The sequence below is a fragment of the Oculina patagonica genome, chromosome 7 (assembly GCF_052425735.1).
Source record: "Oculina patagonica isolate OP01 chromosome 7, crgOcupat, whole genome shotgun sequence".
Classification (NCBI taxonomy): Eukaryota; Metazoa; Cnidaria; class Anthozoa; order Scleractinia; family Oculinidae; genus Oculina; species Oculina patagonica.
In genome coordinates, this window is record NC_135764.1 from 29,011,108 (window position 1) to 29,031,107 (window position 20,000).

Consider the following 20,000-nt stretch of genomic DNA (forward strand, 5'->3'; position numbering starts at 1 on the left):
CACTATTTACATTACTATTTAAATTACATTTAAATAGTAATATACAGGAGACGGGACCTACGGTTTATCGTCCTTTTCCGAGAAGACTAGAATGTCTAACCATTTGCAGATGTAATAACAAAGGCAGTGTTGGTCCGGTCTGGGGTTCGAACCCACGACCTCCTGCACAGCAGTCCGGCGCTCTACCAACTGAGCTAACTATGCGGCGGTTACAGCATGTTATTATCAAATGAGCGATGTGAAACAGAAACTTACGATTTTTCATAATGGATGCTCTTGTCGGGATTCTCCAGATCTTCAAGTGAATATCCCCGCGGTACATCTTCCCTGCGATCTGTTTTCTTCATCTGTTCTAGAAACTCTGTTACCAGAAGGCGACACACTAAAAAGCAATTATTTTATAAAAAATACATTCATTCATTAACTCTGAGCTGAATTTTTACATCGCGCGTTTCCTTGACCTAATGTACCTTTATTAAATTTTCCTTTTTTAATAAGATGCTAGCTCAATGTTAGTATTTATTTCAACTAGATTATCGATAATTAAAGCTGCTATATTTTATTTTTCCTGGTGAACTGTACGATCGACGCAACGCAAGCATGAGCATAATTTTTCTTGGAAATCGCTTATCTGAATCTTTTAAAAAAAGGAGTTCACAAAATACTTATTCTATGACAGCATAGTTGTAAAGGCTTCTTCCGGAAAGAGCGAAACCGCTCTACGGTTTAGTACCCATGAAGCGCTTGCAGTTTTTGTCTAAGATACAAATATACAAAATATTAAATTAAATAATCGACATTTTGACTTTTCGGTTTTTCTTCAGCAAGAAGACGTTTACGCTTTCCAAGCTAAAACTATGCCTCAAAATAGAAAATAAAAGAAAAACTATTATGATAAATTTAATTTAAATTGTTCACAAGGAAAATTTCAATATTAATCGATGAACTTATTTAGAAATTTTGGTCAAGTTAATTTCTACTCTATGCTATTTTAACGCTAGCGTAAAAATCATTATTTTTTTCAAACTTACCCTGGCATTTTGTAGGTCTCAAGTTGGCAGTGTCGTGAAACTTGGTAATGTACGGATTTATCTTTTTTTCTTTCTCTGGATCAGGTTTAACTTTTATCCTCTCTTCGCATGTTACCAGTGGCATTATTACTACCAAATAAAAACTAGAAAAACCTAATAATGTCGTTGTTAACTGCATGGTGTAATATAAATAAAATATGAGTTCTGTAAGATAGCGAATTTTTCCTCTCTTTACTACCGCTGTGAATCTCGTAAATTATTATAAAAATATAATGATGGTATTCCTTCTTTTTTTTTTCGATTTTCTCAGTTAAGCAATGGTAATATCTGTGATTCATCAATTGGCTGTTCAAGTCGAGGTTTCAGATTAACGCAACAGCTAAACAAACAGTAAATTATGCTTTGTAATATTCATGTGATAATGAGATGTTTAGTTTAGCTGACTCTATGTTAACAATTCTAAATAGAACGCATTTGAGTTCGACGCGGTTTCGGTAACTTTTTAATCACAAAAACACCTGTGAACAAAACTTATCTATACCGAAAGGAAAATTGAAATAACTTGCAGAGAACTTCATTTCACGCTAAAATACTCTTAGTTATTTTAAAAACTGCCTTTAACTTAGAAAGCGAAGTCGGAAAAATTAGATCAAATTTTAAATAGATCGGAAAGAGAAGAAATAACATTCAAAGAAATTGGACGGCACAGCTTCGGAGGGAAATAAAAAACTTTTTTTGTGCCGATTTAAGCTTAGTTCTGTGAATTAATCCTATCTTCGCATCCAGTATCAAAAGAAATACACAAATTGAATTATTGAGATATTTTTTGCAACACCGTTCAGGAACGGTGTTCATATCTTTTCTCGTGAGAGAGTCAGCTCTTTGTGTTTATTCAGCTGACGTATCGCAGCCAAGTGAAAAAACACGTCATGTAACTCAAACGAACAATAGATCGGGTAACGTGAACGTTTTTACGGATGCGAAAATGTAACAGGGTTATTTTGTTTTAACGAGAGTAGTTTATTTTTCCTTTTTTAAGCAAATTTATACGAAGTGTTCTTAATACGAAAAGCTTGTTCGTCGTTTAACAAAAAGAGATTCGATCCCTTTGAAAATTAAACAAAGCGTACTGTGGCGAACTTGTGATTCACCCACGTGTACACAGGACAAGCGTGTCGTTGCATACATTAGCAATAATTACATTTGAGCAACGTTATTCAATGGCGCTATGCCACGAGAAATAACGAGCAATCAAATTTTCTTTTTTTAATATACAGTGTTGGTTTTAGTAGTGAATCACGTTTTAGACATAACGTTTAACAAGTACTAAAGTCGCACAGCCGGGAGTTAAAGTCGCGGTAGATTTCATCATTGTTGAAGAAGTTAGTGAAGACTAAAGGTTTTTATCTTACAATGCGTGTACTGTCAAGATTTGGCATCGTTTTTATTCTGTTAATATTGTGGAACGTTTTATGCGCGGAAGTATTAGACGATGAGTTTGAAATCATGGACGGAATAAAAGTGAGAAAAGACTCGATTAAACCTGAAGTGAACGATGTGAACAAGAAAGGTAAAAAGGACGGACAGCGAGAAACAGACTCGGAAGGAGATAATAATACTATTGATGACGATCAAGATGAAGACGATGATGAAAATGATGACGATGACAATGATGATGACGATATTAGTGATGATGATGACGATGGAGATTTAGAATCCACAAAGCATCTTCCAACAAAATGTCATGGTAAGTAAAAACTCTGATATTTTTTCCGTTTGGAAAGGGGGACGAGGGAATGCAGCGTATCTTCGATCATAATTACCAAAGACGAACGTAACTCTAACAGTAATAGCCGTGATGTGGAATAAAACACAACAATTTGGCTGCTTAATTACAATTATTGTAATAACAATAAAATCATTGCTTCAATACATTTAAAAAAAGTGTACTGTGTAGCCAAGATAATTTACATATGATCTTTTGACACAAATACAACTTATGTTAACATTAATCTTTGGTTGTTTATTGGAGCTGCACATGAATTTTTACCTGCTACAAAACATTGACATTGACATTGGCAAAACTTAATTTAAACACAGTTGAAGCATTAGTTAAAAATGATTGCCGAGTGGATACCCGTTGAGGAGTAAAAGCCATTGATTCCCTTTTTTCCCGTAGTTTAGATGGCAGTCCGTTCCAAAGCTTTTAAGAATAGCCCCGGATTAATCAAAACTGCGTTTAGGCTTTGCCAATAACTGAATAACATTGATTTTTACTGCAAAATAATATTCTAGTTTGCAGGCTCCTGGCAGCAGAAGTTGAAAACAAACTGGCGACTATTGCAAGGATAAGGAAACCACGGGAAAACAAAAGCCCGATTTATTACAAAGAGTAAGTCAATGTTTGCAAAGAAAGGTTTTGCAACTAATATTTTATTTAATCGCCCTTTCTTTGGCCTTTGTCGTATCCCCGGTAAACCTCGGAACATCAGCTTTAATTATATGTTGTTTATCAAGTTTACTCGGAATAATATCAGCCCTCAGTCTTTTCTGTACGTACGGACCTCGCTGCGCTCGGACTGTAGTGTCAAAATGCAAGACCTCGATCCGATATTCTCTCAATGCAGGCCTCGCGCTTTTTTAATAAGATGTATATATACAGATGATGTTTCTGTTTTTAAATAAAGATTGTTTTTATTTTTCAACTTAATTCCTGAGTGTCATGCGCTTTAACATGAGCCTCTGGCTCGGATTTAGAGAGCAACCTCATCCCGCGCATGACATTAATAAATTGATTGATTAATGAAATTGATTTAAGTGTTTCATTATTTCTTATTCCTTCTGCTTTTATAGGGAGATAGTTATACTGAGGGTGACAGAGAACCTGTGCGACGCCATGAAAAAATACAACATCAGATCAAAGATTCCTTTTAGATACAAGCGAGGAGGTACGTATAGTTCCCTGGGGGACTCCACGAGGGGACTCCGTACGCGTAGTTCCCTAAAGGACCCAGAATAAAATTCACGGGGATAAAATGTCGTCAAATTTGAAGTAATATATCAAACACGAGAGACAGTGTCCCATCGGGATATCCAAACAGCGAGAAGAGAGTTGAAAATACGACGCGCAGTGGAGTATTTTTGACGAAATCCAAGGTGTTTGGATAGCCGATGAAGCACTGTCTCGAGTGTTTTATATATCTTCTCAATCGAAATAAAAAACTACGGAGTAAACGGAGAAATAAAATCGTAAAAGTCTATACTAATTTAAACCGGGTATTCAATCATCTTTCACAGTTATGATATTCTTTCTTTTAACTTGATTAATTACTAATGAGTTCGAGAAGGTTGATAAAATACTTTGTTGTTTTTTCATTGCAGCGAAAAGCCTTTATCGTAGACGTATTGAGGAAGCCACGAAAGATTCTCGCATTAAAAAGTGGGTTTTCATGACACCAGAGGAAGAAATTGACGATGGAACTGGTGAAATAAGACGACTCAAAAAACAGGTACAAAAAAAGACTACCAACAATCAATTCCCGTCTAGTTAAAGACCTTTTGCAGCCTTCACTGTTGAGAGCTCTAAAAAATATATTTTAACGTATTTCCAAAAAATAAAGTCGTTGCATTTACTTACAACCTAAGATAGTTCACTGGGCAAAGTTTGAGGGAAAACTTTTTTCCGAACCCGAAATGCGATGGACCGCTTTAAGAGAAACTGCCACTTAATAGGGGTTCGACTGTACTTCTGATTTGCTGAGAAAGTGGCGCGAGATTTTTAAAACAATCACTAAGCGTAGTGATGCAAAACCAAAGCAAACGCAAATTACTTTCGACACTCAAAGTGAAAACCGCTCTAAGAGAGATGTCCTTACTATAGAGGTCACCATGATGACGTCACTTTTATGACTCCTCAGACGGTTGGAAAGGCTTAGTAGCTAAAAAGAGGCCCACACTCGTATTTTAACTGCATCTAAATTGATTAATATCCAGCGTACAACTCAACTTCTGAACCATGTACTGTGTACGAATCAGAGTTTGCAAACAAAATGATCTACAACAGAATGATGCATGTAAAAAAGTAATATAAGGTGCAATTCTGAAAACGTCTTAGGTGAATAAAACGTTGTTGTTTTTGTAAACGCAAGCAGAAAATCATCACCTGATCACTGGAGTGTCCAAAACAAAAAGGTAGATTGCAAAACAGACGCATCTTTTGGAAACCCGCTCGGTCTTCGAACGAGAGCGAGAGGTCTGGAGTCAATGTCAAAACTGTGAGTGAGACTGGCGGCCTCGCAAGCTCTGCGGGCGTGCGAGACACGCAAGACGATCGGCGCTTCGCTTCTGCGATAAGCGCTTTCTTCAACGACTAGAGAAAATAGGCTGTTTTGCAGTCTATTAAAAAAGGTTAAGCTTATTTGAATTTGCATCCTGGAGCCGAGATTTAGTGTCCATTGTCTGTATTAGAGAGGGTCCATATTATAGAAGTTTTTTTAAAAGAAAATAAAGAATTTTGTCGGCACATCGGAAGTTGTCCGTAATAAAGAGGTGTCCGTAAGGAGAGGTTCGACTGTATTTTTCTCTTCTTGACAAAGGAGTTGCCACGGTTACAGAATTTTACTTTTCTGACCTCTCTCAATGTTGACTCCTAAATAATGTTGCATAAAAATGTATTTAAAATTACTGACGTTCCATTTCGTTGCCGTTTTAGTGTCATGACATGTTGGTTGAGACACAACAACTTCTCATTCATTGGTTCATGAAAGCGCAGTCACGTGACCTGACCAAGTGGCTTTGCGCTAAGAGAGTATTACTTGAAGACAATCAAGGTATCTGCGTATTTTTTCTTGCTACTTTCAATCAGTTAAAATAATGGTTTACTATCATCATCTCTATCCTCCGAATTTTTTCTGCTGTCACTTCTCAGCAAAACTTTTGTGTTCAAGAAAGGTTCATCACGCCTGTTTAAAGCCTTATCACTCTGGGTCGGGTTGTTCAAAGCACGATTAAGCTTTTAAAGGATTTACTAGCGTGAAGCTTGATTTAAGTTCTTTGACTTTTCAGTGCGGTTTTCTGTTTTGAAGCCGTTTTGTCTCCTACTGATCTTAATCTTCGCAAAACATAAGCAATAAAAAAACTTTTATAGAAGAGAAATTGAACCCTCGATCACCTTTTAATCCTGGGTTGGTGTTAATCGGCTTTCGACATTGTATGAACTACCATAGGATTGACGCGTGATAATTGACCAATAGAGGCGTATTACGTGACCTATTTTGACCGATCATTGAATTCAAAAATTATTGTTGAATTCTAACAACCAGTGATAATGGTCTAGTAAAGAATTGATTATCTTTATAACATCACTCTCTTTTTCTTTTACAGACTGTCTTAAAGTTGAGATGCCAAGAAAAAACTGGGTTCCATCATTAAGAGAAATGAAACAAAAGGAACAAGATAACGCCACAAGCAGTGTCTCTCACGAAGAACTTTAATTTAGTTAGAATAATGCAACAAGATAGAAACTTCTAGGAAAATATGAACATAAATACTGATTTGAAAAACAGCCTCTTTTTGGAAGGGGGAGTGGGGGGTCAACTAAAGGTCCGATTTATCAACAGACGAAACGACTTTGTCACACCTGAGTTTTGTACCGCGTGTTTTTAGCGTCATGCAAAAATCGAATACAACTTTCATTGAATATAATTATAACATCATCTCATCTGATGGTACGATTGCCATAGAGTCTTACAAATGTCCGAGGCAGAGAGGTGCGTGCGAGGCGAGGCAGAAATCCCTACTCAAAAAAGGCTTACCGCAAGCTACCAAAGCTAACTGCAGGCTAACCGGAGTGCCATTTAGGCTAACCGAACTGCTATATAGGCTAACCGGAACGGATCACACGCCTTTCTGCCTCGCACTTTGTGACCACTCATGGTCAAAGGGTTACATGCAACTAGTCGTAGACTAGTTGCATGTAACAAAATCGGAGCAAATACTACTAAATGCAACTGAATATAGTCAAGTTGAATATACACTCTCCCCAGATTTCTTCCAGCGCGCGATTCAAAACATTTTAGAAGTTCAAATAGTAAACAACAAACAAAAAAAGAAAACATATTAACAAAACGTATAAAAAGCAAAATAAGTAAAATATAACAAACTTTTTGCCAAAAAAGGCTTTAGAAATACATAAAATCAAGCTAAAGTTCCTCTACAGCTTCTAAGTTTGTTAACAAATAATACAAGCGTCTTTGTTCCCGTAGTTCATCAAGGGTCCCCTGTTCAACGACGTGCCCGCGATACATAAGAACTATTTGGTCTGCGGCTTCAATTGTTTGTCGACGTCGTGTGAATATAAGACAAGTTCTGTTCCCGGTGAGGATGTGTGTGGCATCATTTACAGCCTGTGGACACAAAAAGCTCACTTTACAAAGTATATTAAATTAAACTGACTGACTGACTGACTGACTGACTGACTGACTGACTGACTGACTGACTGACTGACTGACTGACTGACTGACTGACTGACTGACGGGCTGACGGGCTGACGGACAGACGGCTAGCTGGCTGACTGGCTGACTGACTGACTGACTCACTGACTCACTGACTCACTGACTCACTGACTCACTGACTCACTGACTCACTGACTCACTGACTCACTGACTCACTGACTCACTGACTCACTGACGCACTGACTCACTAACTCACTGACTCACTGACACACTGACTCACTGACTGACTGACTCACTGACTCACTGACACACTGACTCACTGACACACTGACTCACTGACTCACTGACTCACTGACACACTGACTTACTGACTCACTGTCTGACGGACGGACGGACAGACCTACCCACCTGATCTTCCTCCTCCAGCTCATCAAGCACAATGATTGGAGGCCCGCGTATAATCGCTCGTGCTATAGCAATCCTCGTTTTCTGACTCTCAGTAAGGTGAATTTGATCTTCATCGGGGACCGTATCATAACCCTAAAACATTCATAAATACACAGTTACTCTGAAATCGTGTATGTTAAGGCTTCAAAAAACTTACCTCGACTTAAAGCGTTGCAAGACAAATGCACTTAGGAAATATTGAACAGAAACGGGTTCTTTTGTACTGTAGCAAGTGCCTCTCTACTCCGCAGAGGAAGGGTTAGGGAGCTCGTAGTCCGCTGAACTAAGTGAGTACAGGCGCAATAAAACGGCTATGGACCTTTTTCTTTTGTGCCTGCACTCACCTTGCTCAGCGGATTTTCATAATGAAAGCTTCATGGAGAACCTCTGCGGAGAAAAGAGAGTGCTATTTTGTAAGTTTCTCACCTTTGGTAGATTCGTGATAAATTCATGTGCGTATGCCGAGTAAGCGGCGTCTTCAATCTCCCGCCTTGTCACTTCTCTACTGTTGTCTCCATAAGCGATATTCTCAGCGATACTGCAATAGGGAAGAAACGAGCGATGGGACACCACTGCATGATGGGATCGAAGCCAAGAAAGATCCAGACTGCGTATGTCCACGCCATCTAAGAGCTGAAATGTGACGTTATGTTATGTGCGTTCAAGTGCTAGCATAGTTGAAAATGTCTCCTTACAATATATCAATACATTGTTAAGCAGACAGGTGACGAGAACAAGGAAAATCATCAACTAAGGTATCTAACAATTATTCCACGAGCGGAAGGACTAAAATAAAATAACATAAAACTAGATTTCTTACCAAAGTACCCTTGACTGGATCAAAGAAACGCTCTAACAGAAGTTCAAATGGGTTTATTTTTTCATTGTCCAACGGTACAATAGCCAGAGTTTGTCCACAGCTGACTTTAACTTTTAGCTGGCACAGTAAAGAAGCTCCATTGTTGAGAGGGTCTGGCAGCTCCACATGTTTAAATTCCAAGCTACCTTCGACCTTGTCCTTTGAGAAATAAATCACAAACAAGTGAATTTTAATTGATGTTGTAGTCTCCGTCACCGTGAAGCTAAGTGGCCCATACCGCCGGAGCTTATCCCGGTTTCAGTAGCACTTAGTGACTAGGAGTATTTCTAATCCCCCTTGGATGGGATGCTAGTCCATCGCAGAGTTACCCCAGTAGTAAATTCGCCGGCACCCGTTTACACACCTTGCTGTAGTAAGGCACTGTGAAAGTAAAGTGTCTTGCCCAAGAACACAACACGATGAACCCGGCCAGGGCTTGAACTTGGACCACTCGACTCAGAGTCCAGCGCGATAACTATTCAGCCACCGCGCCTCCCTTTAGAGTAATGTACCTATGAGTCATTTGTTTCACTAAATTACTTTTTCGTTTTCAGGTCAAATTGCGCGTTTACTACTGCATGTCACAGAGGACTTCAAAAGAAGCTAGATACGATATAAGTTGGCTAGAGATAGCTCCGAACTTTAAACTTCTTTCCTGATGAAGACAATTCCAGTTGTCTCTTGTTGTTGGAAGACCTGAGCTCGAGATTGAAGGAGAGTAACGCTTACCAATTTATCACCCACGTGATCCACGTTTGTTGCCTCGTCCTCAAACAATCTGTTCACTGATTCTTCCGCGTCTTCATGCGCGTGCGGTGGAGCTCGTGAACTGGCCGTAGCGTAAGAACCGAACAAAACCGTCATTAACACTCTGAAAACAGGACATGAGTTTTACAAGTTAGTCTTCAAAATAAATAAAACGGGATACGTTAACAACCACTGAAACTCTACTGCAAATAGGAGTCGACGGAAATCAAATCAAATTATAGCTGCATCATTTGAAGCTGGATAATGCTTGGTTCACAATTCGAACCTCTCCTTTAAGAGCCGTTTTTACTTGATTGTCGAAAGTAATTCACGTTTGCCTTGGTTTTGCAATTCAGCCAATCAAAAGTTAAACCAAAACCAATCGTGACTCGCTCAAACACGTTGTCTCGCGCTTCGTGCCAGCTGCAAGTATTGCTTTGAGTTTTGATTGGTTCACTGGTTTGTTTGCTGTCCTTTGTGATTGGTTAGAGTGATTACTTTGGTTTTGGTTTTACGACACTCAATCGAAACCCGCTCTAATACGACCAAATTTTTATGGCCCGTCGGTGTTCGTAAGTAATTGTGTCGAATTAGTTCGCGGTGAGTGCGTTGGGGTTAACTGCATTGTTGAAAAAGGCATTTCTTATTTACCCTAAGACTTCAATGGCAGCCATATCTCCTATGCTGATAAGGTAGCAGCCGAACCTCAGTGCGCCAGCGTAAATGAAGAACACCGTGGCCTGTCCAAGAGCAAAGGCTAAACCACTGGCAAGGATTTTCTTCAGCGCATGTCTGTGAGAAAAACCATAAAATAATGTAAGATTCACTAAAGGGTATGCGTTTTTTTTTTCAAATACTCGCTATGAAACGACAAATTGCTTCTCTGGATTAAGATCAAAGTGACAAACACATAGCTTGGTTACAAGGAAATATGTCTCCTGGCATTATAATTAAAAGTTACGAACAAACGAGATTAACTTTGAAAACTGTTGAGTCTAACAGTTTTTTGAAAAACCCATATCAGAATCCGTTGTAATCTTCTTCAATGTTTGTCCATCCGTTCCTTCTTTTGTATTTACTTTATTACTAATATCCTTCACTATTTTAAGTTAGGTTATTTTTAAATTTCTCTCTATTTGGTGGCCATTTTCTTATGCCATAGATATGCTATAGATAGATCTTGTAAAATCATAATAAAACAAAAAGGAACTATTACTTATATTTTTCAAAGATGGCATCCTTGTACTTCTTGGCGAACTTATTTTCCACTCCAAGAGCTGAAATTGTTTCCATTTTCTTAAAGCTGGTTTTCATTAGCTGCAATTAATGAAATAAATTTCAATAAAAAACTGTGAGGTGGGTGTATAATCTACAACATGTGCTTAAAAAATTCAAAATATTATTGGTTGTTTGCTATCCCTTGCCATATAAAGGTATCTGTTTTCTTGGGCATCCTCGCATGCTTATTGTCTTTACACGGACACAAAATGAAAAGTGTCTTTAAAGACACTTAATTTTCGATCACAACACTTAATGGTTTAAAAATAAATGTGCTTTTATCAAAACCGAGTGTTGATTCCAGTAACGGCTACGATAGATAACGCTACGGCTTCGCGGAAGCAGTGTCGGCTAGAGGTTAGGGCGCTGTTGTTATAATCTGGATGTCCCGGGTTCAAGCCCTCCACCTTGCCACTACCAGGATTTGTTCTCGGTCGTCCCAAATTCAACCCTTGACCACCCTTTGTATATAGCCGGCTGGTCTACCTCCTGTCAGTTGGGATTTTTAACCATGTTAATTTCATTTATTTTCATTTCATTTTCATTCTTTTCCTATGTTTCAGTGGCATGCCTGAAAACTAACTATCTCGAAGCTAAGTGCATGACTACTATAAACAACAATAACATTTTTTAGAAATAACGATGTCACAAAAACAAACCACTTACCGCTTCAACTCCTTCCGGTTCAACGGTGGCATCCGCTTCATTCTGCTGAATACGATTTGCCAGCCCAATGATTGGCAGTCCAGCTAACACCACCAGAGTCATTTTCCATCCGTTGTATAAAGCCATGCCAAGAGTGGATACGGATGAAATGGTCTCCTGGACTTTGGTGCCAAGATATTTGCCTATGGACTGAGTGTAGGTACAACAACAGTTCAACGTTTCCGTCTTCGTTTATTGAGCCCACATTCGGGTGGGTTCGGATCATGAGTCTCCCGTATGCCATCAATTTTTAGCCTAACTATCCCGTTTATTTCTGTAGTTTGTATCCCCAACTTTGATGTTCGATATCCCGGAATCTATGTTTTAAATATCCCGTTTCCCGTTAATTGTTTCCCCAAATAGCCCGTATCCCGATAATCCTAATAGGGCCTCTTCATTGTTTGTGCGTTAACGAGTTACAAATGGCCAGACATGCAACTGCATTTTTTCGAGATTATTTAATGTAGTGCCGAAAATAAATATCAACGAAAATAAAAAATGAGGTAGTTAAAAATATTATTCTTTCAAACATAGGCAGGCGTACGGCACATCTTAATTAAATTACATCTTTCTTATCTTAGCCAAAATCTTGTGGTTTCGTTTTCAGTTTGCAAACCATATAACGTATATCTAAGACGCCATATATAAGGCCGAACCAGTCAATCTACCAAATTTAACACAAACCAAACAAATGAAGGGTGATATTTGAATCTCAAGAAACTCACGTTTTGCAAAGCAGCTTCTACATCTTTTTCAACTTGGCTCATGAGCTGATCCGCCTGTTTCTGTGGATCTGGCAATACCTTAAAGAAAATAATAAGGTACACGCTAAGTTAAAAAAAATGTTCTTATGCCTTTAAATTCTTCGAAAACAGTTTATCTATCCAAGTAAAGATTTTATTTTTCCAACCGGTATCTGTCTGGAAACAAATAACGGTTCTCGTCAAAATCTTGTAGTACAAAAAAATTGCAACCTCTTTCCCAGGGTCTTTTTTACTTAAAAACGATATTAGATTTAATTCTCGTATTCCCTTTTGCAGAACAAGAATAATTGGGGAGTTCTTTTGTTAACCAAGATGTTTTAAATCACTCAGGGGAAATATGAAATATGAATAGCCCAGTACACAGAATGATAGTCATACTAACACAAAAATGTCAAAAGTGCTTTGCATCATCGATTTGCATAGATCTTCTCACTCAGGGGAAATATGAATAGCCCTGTACACAGAATGGTGGTCATACTAACAAAAAAATGTCGTAAGCGCTTTGCAGTGTTGATTTGCATAGAACTGCTCTTACCAAAAGATCTGGGTTTGGCATATTTGGAGGAAGCCCCATTCTCTGGATCTGCTGGGCTCCCATTTCATCAACTGCTCCAGCATATGGAGACACAATGGTATCACCACTGTACTGTGTTGGCATTGCAGTAGAACCAGGCAATAATCCTCCTTGTGGTACCATACCAGAATTAACTTGGGAGCCAGGAAAACCTCCTCCTCCAAGGCCAGGTGTGCCAAGCGCTGTAGACACTGGCACCATTCCTCCGGCTGATGCCATATCTGTTGGTATGGCTGGGACCTGTGATAAAACTGGTGGTACCATGCCAGGATTAACTTGGGAGCCAGGAATCGTCGCCCCATAACCTCCTTCTCCAAGGCCAGGTGTTCCAGGGACGTTGAGCGCTGAGGAAGGAGGTGCCATTCCTTCAACTGAAGACAAACTTGTTGGCATTCCTGGGACTTGTGATAAGCTTGGTGCTTGTCCTGCATTGACTTGTGGAAGTGTGGTTGGAAGTCCTGTTCCCATACCAGGAATCTGGGGTATACTGCCTCCACCTCCCCCAAATGATGAATCCTGAGCACCAATTGGTAACCGACCATGGCCCAGTCCAACCCCAGTTATTCCTGATTGACTAGGTTGTGATGGAAGATTAGGAAGTCCTTGTCCGAGTCCCAGACCTTGTGGGCTAGGGCCTGAGGGAATGTTACCGGGTATTTGTGGTAGACCAGGATCTGACGATATCCCTGAAGGTAGACCAGGAAGAGATACCCCTGGGATTCCTGGACTAGGGACTAAAATAGAAGGTAATCCTAGAGTTGAAGGACCCATAGCAGATGGGCCTCCTGAGGCAGCAAATCCTGGCAACGGAAGCTGCCCAGTTCCTATCCCTGCTATGCCCGATGGGATTGAACTTGTTGTAAGCCCAGGAAGACCTTGCGCAGTTCCTAAGCTCGACGATAATTCTTGTGGTGTTAGCCCCGGTGTAGGTATCCCTGTAGGAAAGCCGCCTGAAGGTAAGCCTGGCGTTTGAAGGCCAGGGGAAATTCCTCCCAGTCCTGATAACCCACTGGAAGTCATTCCTGGCAAGCCTTGGGCAGATGGAATTCCAGATGGCAGACCCGGTGTTGTACTCCCAATGCCTGGTAGACCGGAAACTGGCATCTGTCCGGATGGTAGCCCTGCCATTCCTGTTGGAACCCCACCTATGGATGGAAACTGTGCTGTGGGCACACCAGGAACTGCAGGCAAGCCCATTCCTGTTGGGTGGGGTAAGCCGGGGAACTGTCCGCCGGCGCCAGGAAATGAGGTGGATGCACCGCCCATTCCAGGAATTTGAGGTACTGAGTTCTAAGGGAAGCCCATTATAATGTGTTAGTTTAAAAGCTTAAAAGGTCTTTTCAAAGTGAGGAAAACTCAAGAAGATTTCGTCGCGATGGTTGACACTTACCTTGTTTATTGCGGTATCAAAGGCCATTTTCTGCATTCTTGTCCTCAACCTCTCGGTTGCGAAACTGAGCATAAATTTCTGAAAGTTATGGAAACGAGCAGTAATACATAACATTGCATATCAACTTTGTGTTCTAAAATCATCTTTCGCATTTAAAAACAAGACATAACTTTAACGAGCTCGCGGTTTACTTAATCTTTTTAAGCGATTAAGTATAAAAGCCAAGTACACTGTAGTAGTCTTCTTTGTTCAAGAGTATGGTGACCAAAAAGTCGGCGTACAGTCACAAGACACATGTTGACTGCAACGCGCGTCTGTGACCTGTAAGATGGCTGATCGGCACTTAAAGAAATCTATTGTATGATGAAGTAATGCTTACCTCAATCGTGCCACCGAATCCAACTACGACTCCTAACACGACAAACATGCTTGACCAGAAAGGCCCTTCACGAGCTACTCTTAGCGGATCGTTCATAAACTATAAAGATAAACAGATCGTACTATAATAACTATCTTTATAAGGAAGTAATGACGCAGAACCTTACTCAAATCTAATCATTTTTAAGCGACAATTGAATTTTGTGAAAGACTGCAAAACCTCGCGAAAAAAAATTGCGAGGATTACTTCCAAAAAAAATTTTCGCGACATCATTGTGCCATGATGAGTCTTCATGCACACTTGTGTTTTTGTAACCAGAAAACATTTCGTTTCGCTCTTTACTGAGATCAGGCTCACTTAAATTAATAAATAAACAACCCTTTTGAGACTAAATGTTTTCATTTAATTTTTGGGCAACAAGTAGGCAAGAGCTATTAAAAAACTACCTAATCGTGAAGTGCTACGCTGCACCAAAGTCAAGAAGACCAAATAATGATAAAAGTTATTACCTTTTGTATTTCTCCAAAAAGAAAGGAGAGGCCTGGGGCGACCATTCCTGTGATAGCAGCTCCCAGGGCCCCCGCTAACAACAGTGGTAGGTCTTGGAGCTGCATCCATATCACTTTGTACGCGGACTTTCCTTCATTTAACTGGAATTAATAAGATGTTTTAAGTATATAGAACATAGAATTCGTTTTAAAATACCATGTTTATCAGTTAAGTATGAAACGAGGGAAGTTTCGCGCCCACGTTTTACCGTTAAAACTCTGCAAGGGCGACAGAGATAGTTTCCATAGGAAACATCTCGTGCTATTTGACGTCAGCAGTCTGTCGCACTTTTCATTGATTCAACTTTCGCGTCAACGGGACTACTAACGTCAAAAGCACGAGATGTTTCCTATGGAAAGAAGCTCTGTCGCCGCTGACAACAGCAGAGTTTTAACGGTAAAACTTGGGCACGAAACTTTCCTCGTTGCAAACTCATCTGATAAGCGTAGTAAAGAAAAGTTTTAACTGTTTAATATCACATATTTCACAGCAAATTTCACAGTAAAAAAAATAATAAGCCCCAGTCGGGGAATGGTCAATAAAGTATATTTTTACTTATTTATTTTAAGAAACTACGCATACTGCCTACACCATGTCTCTATCCTTTACTAAACTGTGTTCCTGTTCAGTCAATCCCACTTTTCCATAAGTACCACAGGATTTTCTGTTAGGTATATTCCGTAAGAAAACCGCCCACATGAGCAGGCCTTAACCTGGTCATATGGGTCGTTTGTCGTGTCAGATGTGAGAGGATCATGTTAATTGATCTATAAAGCAACTATATACTTCACCTTGTCTTGGAGCATTTGACGGGCCTTTGATATGAAGCCTTTTACTTGCTCCTTGGCCTCTTCCTGGGTCTGATTTAAACTAGACTCCAGTTCTTCGATGCCGTCTTTGACCGGCGGCAACTCTGGTGGGACAGGAACTGAAATAACGCAGTTGGGTTCAGTATCAGGTTTATTTTTGGTTTATTTAAAAATAAAAAAACTGCAGCAACCTTTATTAACAGTTCTCTTACTAGTTTTCAGTAACCTTTCTTGGTGGACGGACTGAGACTCAAAATACTGAAACAAAAACGAAACAAAGAATTGTTTTTATTTCTTTTTATTTTTAGGTTACTGTATGTAAGTTTTGTTCTCGCTTGTATTGTAAGTTTGGTAATTTTGTAATACCTACCTTTTTTCCTTTATAACTTCCGCTTTGCTACCGTTTTTTTTGTTTACTGTAGGTTTTGTTCTCTCTTGCATTGTAAGTTTTGTAAATGTTGTCATGTAACTTTTTTGTGAGCAATTAAAAAAGAAGAATTGAAAACCTTTGCTTTCACTACCCAGGCGGTACCCTCCATTATTCTACCTGATACAATGGCGCGAGGGTCGATTGAAGAAGCATGGAAAGTGAGAACCAGTTGGAAGGCTCCTTCCAGTTGATCTTTATTAGCGCCTATTGAAATATGCCACTTTGGGTACGCATTGGCAGAAAAAAACGCAAAAGATATAAAAACCAGTTCAACTTACCTGTAGCGTAGCCAGGTATCTGAATGCCCCTCCTGAAAGCATAAGTTCTTCGGGACCCCCTTGCTCAATTATTTCACCATTGTGGAGAACAATAATGACGTCAGCAATACGAGCAACGGACACGTGACTTGTTGAAATGACCGTTGTTCGACCACGGCGTGCCTGAAACGTTGCATAGTTGAAATACAGCGAGAGTTAAAAACTGTTCTGCACTAATATTTATTAAAAGCTTGCGATTATCACCTTTAAAAAGGGAAACACCTTCTTGTACGTTTAAACAAGGTTTGTGAGTATTTTAATTCTAATTAGCAGTTACACCGTACGGTCTTTTGCTATTTCCACCAGCGAGAAGCAAAACAGCGAGCGGGGGAAAAATGGCTGCACAAACTGGACGAGCTGCATGTCATCCCAGTTTTCGCACGACTATATCCCGTGTTCGTCTTCTTCGTTTCTCGCAAGTACCTTGTCTAGGTAATTTGTAAGAGCATTGAAAGCAGAGCTATCCATGATTGACAAGTCCTCCTCCCACAGCAATATCCGGGGCTTTCTGATCATTGCCCGCGCCAGTGCCAGCAAATGCTTCTGATAGGATGTCAGTGGTGATCCGTCGTCATACAGCACGGTAGCGTATCCCTAGAGTGTGGAAAAGAAAAATGGATTTGAGCTTGAAATCTGAATTTATTTCCTTTTCAATGAAAGTTGTAAACAAATAGCCACAAGATATGTGGTTTGCACGAAAGTTCAATTAAGAAGCTATTGAAATCTTTAGCTCAATAGGCAGTAACAGCCAGTAGAGGTACGATTTAGCCACAAAATGACTTTTTCCACTGGTTTATTTTCGTTAAAAAAAAATGAATCATCTGACTTTTAAACATTCATGTTCCTTGGCCATTTCAATTTTACAAGAAAAAAATACAAACTTCGGAAACATGGACTACTCATGGTTTGAAAAAGAATCTAAAATTTACTTGCCGGTTTCGCATATAAGTAAATTTTAGATTCTCCTTTTCTTCAAACCATGCGTAGTCCATGTGTTATGTTTATTACCGCTGTTTGTATTTTATTTCATCTGACTTACTTTTGGTAGCGCCGTGATGAATTCATGCGCCCCAGCAGCCTTTGCGGCACGCACTATATCTTTCAAAGAAGCTTCATCTTTTCCGTATGCAATGTTATCTGCTATTGACGTGTTAAAAAAGTCAGGTTTCTTGTGAACAATTCCAACTTGCCGACGAAACCAGCGCCGGTCAAGAAACCGTACGTCTTGTCCGTCGAGTCGCACCTTTGTATTAAAAAGGAAAACAAAAAATAAATAATAAAGTTGCAATTAATAGGAAAAAAGGAAGCCTGATTTAATAGTTAAGGAATATAATGTCATTGTCAATATTTCGAAAGCCATTGCCTTTCTTCCTTGCAAGACCTTTACAAATAATGACAATTTAAGTTAGAAGTACCAATAAAAGAAAGAGTTTGCAAAGGATGCACAAAGCCACCACATATGAAGAAGTAGAAAGGGAGAAAAGACGAGAACATTTTTGAAATTCAGTATGATAGGCACGCAGTGCGTGCAAAGAAGCTGTTGGGTATTGTAGGCCGCAATGCGTGCAGAAGACTGCTGATGCTACACTATAATTTTTTTTAGTCTGACTTACCTTCCCAGTTTGTGGATCGTAAATTCTCTGCAGTAATTTTATTAGCGCACTTTTTCCACTACCCTTGTCTCCCAACAGAGCTACCGTCTGGCCTTCTTCTACTGTAAAATTAATCGACTTCAAGATCTGAGGGATGGAAGACATAAAACAAATACTTTTTGTCAAATAGTAATTACGTATTATTTTCGATACAACGTTTTGGGTAAATCCTGGATAAACGTTATCCTCCATTCGCTGCAAAAATTTACACTGTTTTTTTGACCACGGACATGTAAGAAAATCTAGTACAAAAATGATCTGAATAGCACCTGTGTGTATCTCTACTACTGATAAGCAAGGGATCGCACGTGTTCCAAACTAAGAAGTGCAGTGAATTTGCTGAACCATTGTCTTGTTCTCAGAGTATTCCGTGAACAATTGACCTAATGCAGGAGCTCATTAAAATAATGGACTCCTGTTTAATGGCTTTTAAAGCTACCACTATGCACGTATTGCGTGCCTGTCTAGAAAAAGGAAACTTATCATACCTGATACTCGGGTCGGGAGGGATAATGGAAGTAGACATTGAAAACATCCAGTTTACCGAATACTGTGTCTAGCTGGCTAGCAGCCTGGTCAAATGGATCGTCATCACCCTACGAGAAAAATGTATCAATATGTTACCTCTGTTACATCTTTGGCTCTTTCGTAGCTGTTATTTGGGTAGTCACGCACCGTTTAGGGATATTACGTGACACTTCAAAAGGCGTTTGAGAAGTAGATTACTATGCTTAAATGGATGAAGGATTCCAATTAAAGTTTTACCGACTCTGAGACTCCAAACAGAGATGAAAGTGCTGTTCTGGCATCACCGACATCGTCCATTTGCTCTCCAGTTCCTGCCATTTGCATCACACCAGAAATGATCGCCATAAATATCTTTAATGGATAAAATGGATACAATATCAGTCAATGCATCAATACACTTCAGGATCTCGCATTTTTGCAATCAGCCACTGGCTGCGTCTCGAAAATAAATTTGCAATGTAACGAGGGAGACAAAAGAGCGCATTACATGAAGCGGAAACATTTTTACGTGGCGTTAACTTTATCAATGAAATTAAAATTATTTTAACCAACCAACAAACGGAGGAACAGACGGACGAACGAAAGAACGAGCAAAGGAACGAACGAACGAACGAACGAACGAACGGATGAACGAACGAACGAACGAACAAACGAACGAACGAACGAACGAACGAACGAACGAACGAACGAACGAACGAACGAAAGAACGAAAGAACGAAAGAACGAAAGAACGAAAGAACGAACAAACGAACGAACGAACAAACGAACGAACGAACGAACGAAAGAACGAACGAACGAACGAACGAACGAAAGCACGAGCAAAGGAACGAACGAACGAACGAACGAACGAACGAACGAACGAACGAACGAACAAACGAACGAACGAAAGAATGAAAGGACGAAAGAACGAACCAACGAACCAACGAACGAACGAACGAACGAATGAACGAAAGGAAGAACGAACGAAAGAACGAAAGAACGAAAGAACGAACGAACGAACGAACGAACGAACGAAAGAACGAAAGAACGAACGAACGAAAGAAAGAACGAACGAAAGAACGAAAGAACGAACGAACGAACGAAAGAAAA

General features: G+C 39.6%; 3 protein-coding genes across 3 annotated transcripts in view; 1 reads left to right on the forward strand and 2 right to left on the reverse strand.

Annotated features, from left to right (window-relative positions):
* Positions 1-251: 251 nt before the first annotated feature.
* On the reverse strand, positions 252-1,319 carry LOC144659349 (uncharacterized). Its single transcript, XM_078519762.1, has 2 exons — positions 1,032-1,319; positions 252-382 (listed from the first exon to the last, which is right to left on the reverse strand). The coding sequence occupies exons 1-2, from the start codon at positions 1,207-1,209 to the stop codon at positions 252-254; spliced, it is 309 nt and encodes a 102-aa protein (XP_078375888.1). The 5' UTR covers positions 1,210-1,319.
* Positions 1,320-2,444: 1,125 nt separating this feature from the next.
* Positions 2,445-6,622, forward strand: LOC144661170 (protein canopy 4-like). Its single transcript, XM_078521874.1, has 6 exons — positions 2,445-2,778; positions 3,327-3,423; positions 3,885-3,979; positions 4,413-4,540; positions 5,743-5,860; positions 6,414-6,622. The coding sequence occupies exons 1-6, from the start codon at positions 2,445-2,447 to the stop codon at positions 6,521-6,523; spliced, it is 882 nt and encodes a 293-aa protein (XP_078378000.1). The 3' UTR covers positions 6,524-6,622.
* Positions 6,623-7,231: 609 nt separating this feature from the next.
* LOC144659350 (ATP-dependent translocase ABCB1-like) overlaps positions 7,232-20,000 on the reverse strand; it is a 19,667-nt gene continuing 6,898 nt past the window's right edge. The window contains exons 7-28 of the mRNA XM_078519763.1: positions 19,149-19,262; positions 18,872-18,979; positions 18,345-18,470; positions 17,771-17,974; positions 17,155-17,325; positions 16,693-16,854; positions 16,197-16,242; positions 15,967-16,103; positions 15,136-15,276; positions 14,627-14,725; positions 14,248-14,325; positions 13,163-14,147; positions 12,819-13,009; positions 12,245-12,322; positions 11,481-11,669; positions 10,753-10,853; positions 10,188-10,328; positions 9,519-9,660; positions 8,751-8,948; positions 8,357-8,563; positions 7,892-8,023; positions 7,232-7,435 (exon numbers count right to left, since the gene is read on the reverse strand). Of these exons, the coding sequence (XP_078375889.1) occupies positions 7,232-7,435; positions 7,892-8,023; positions 8,357-8,563; positions 8,751-8,948; positions 9,519-9,660; positions 10,188-10,328; positions 10,753-10,853; positions 11,481-11,669; positions 12,245-12,322; positions 12,819-13,009; positions 13,163-14,147; positions 14,248-14,325; positions 14,627-14,725; positions 15,136-15,276; positions 15,967-16,103; positions 16,197-16,242; positions 16,693-16,854; positions 17,155-17,325; positions 17,771-17,974; positions 18,345-18,470; positions 18,872-18,979; positions 19,149-19,262 (3,954 nt within the window). The remainder of the gene's footprint in view (positions 7,436-7,891; positions 8,024-8,356; positions 8,564-8,750; positions 8,949-9,518; positions 9,661-10,187; positions 10,329-10,752; positions 10,854-11,480; positions 11,670-12,244; positions 12,323-12,818; positions 13,010-13,162; positions 14,148-14,247; positions 14,326-14,626; positions 14,726-15,135; positions 15,277-15,966; positions 16,104-16,196; positions 16,243-16,692; positions 16,855-17,154; positions 17,326-17,770; positions 17,975-18,344; positions 18,471-18,871; positions 18,980-19,148; positions 19,263-20,000) is intronic.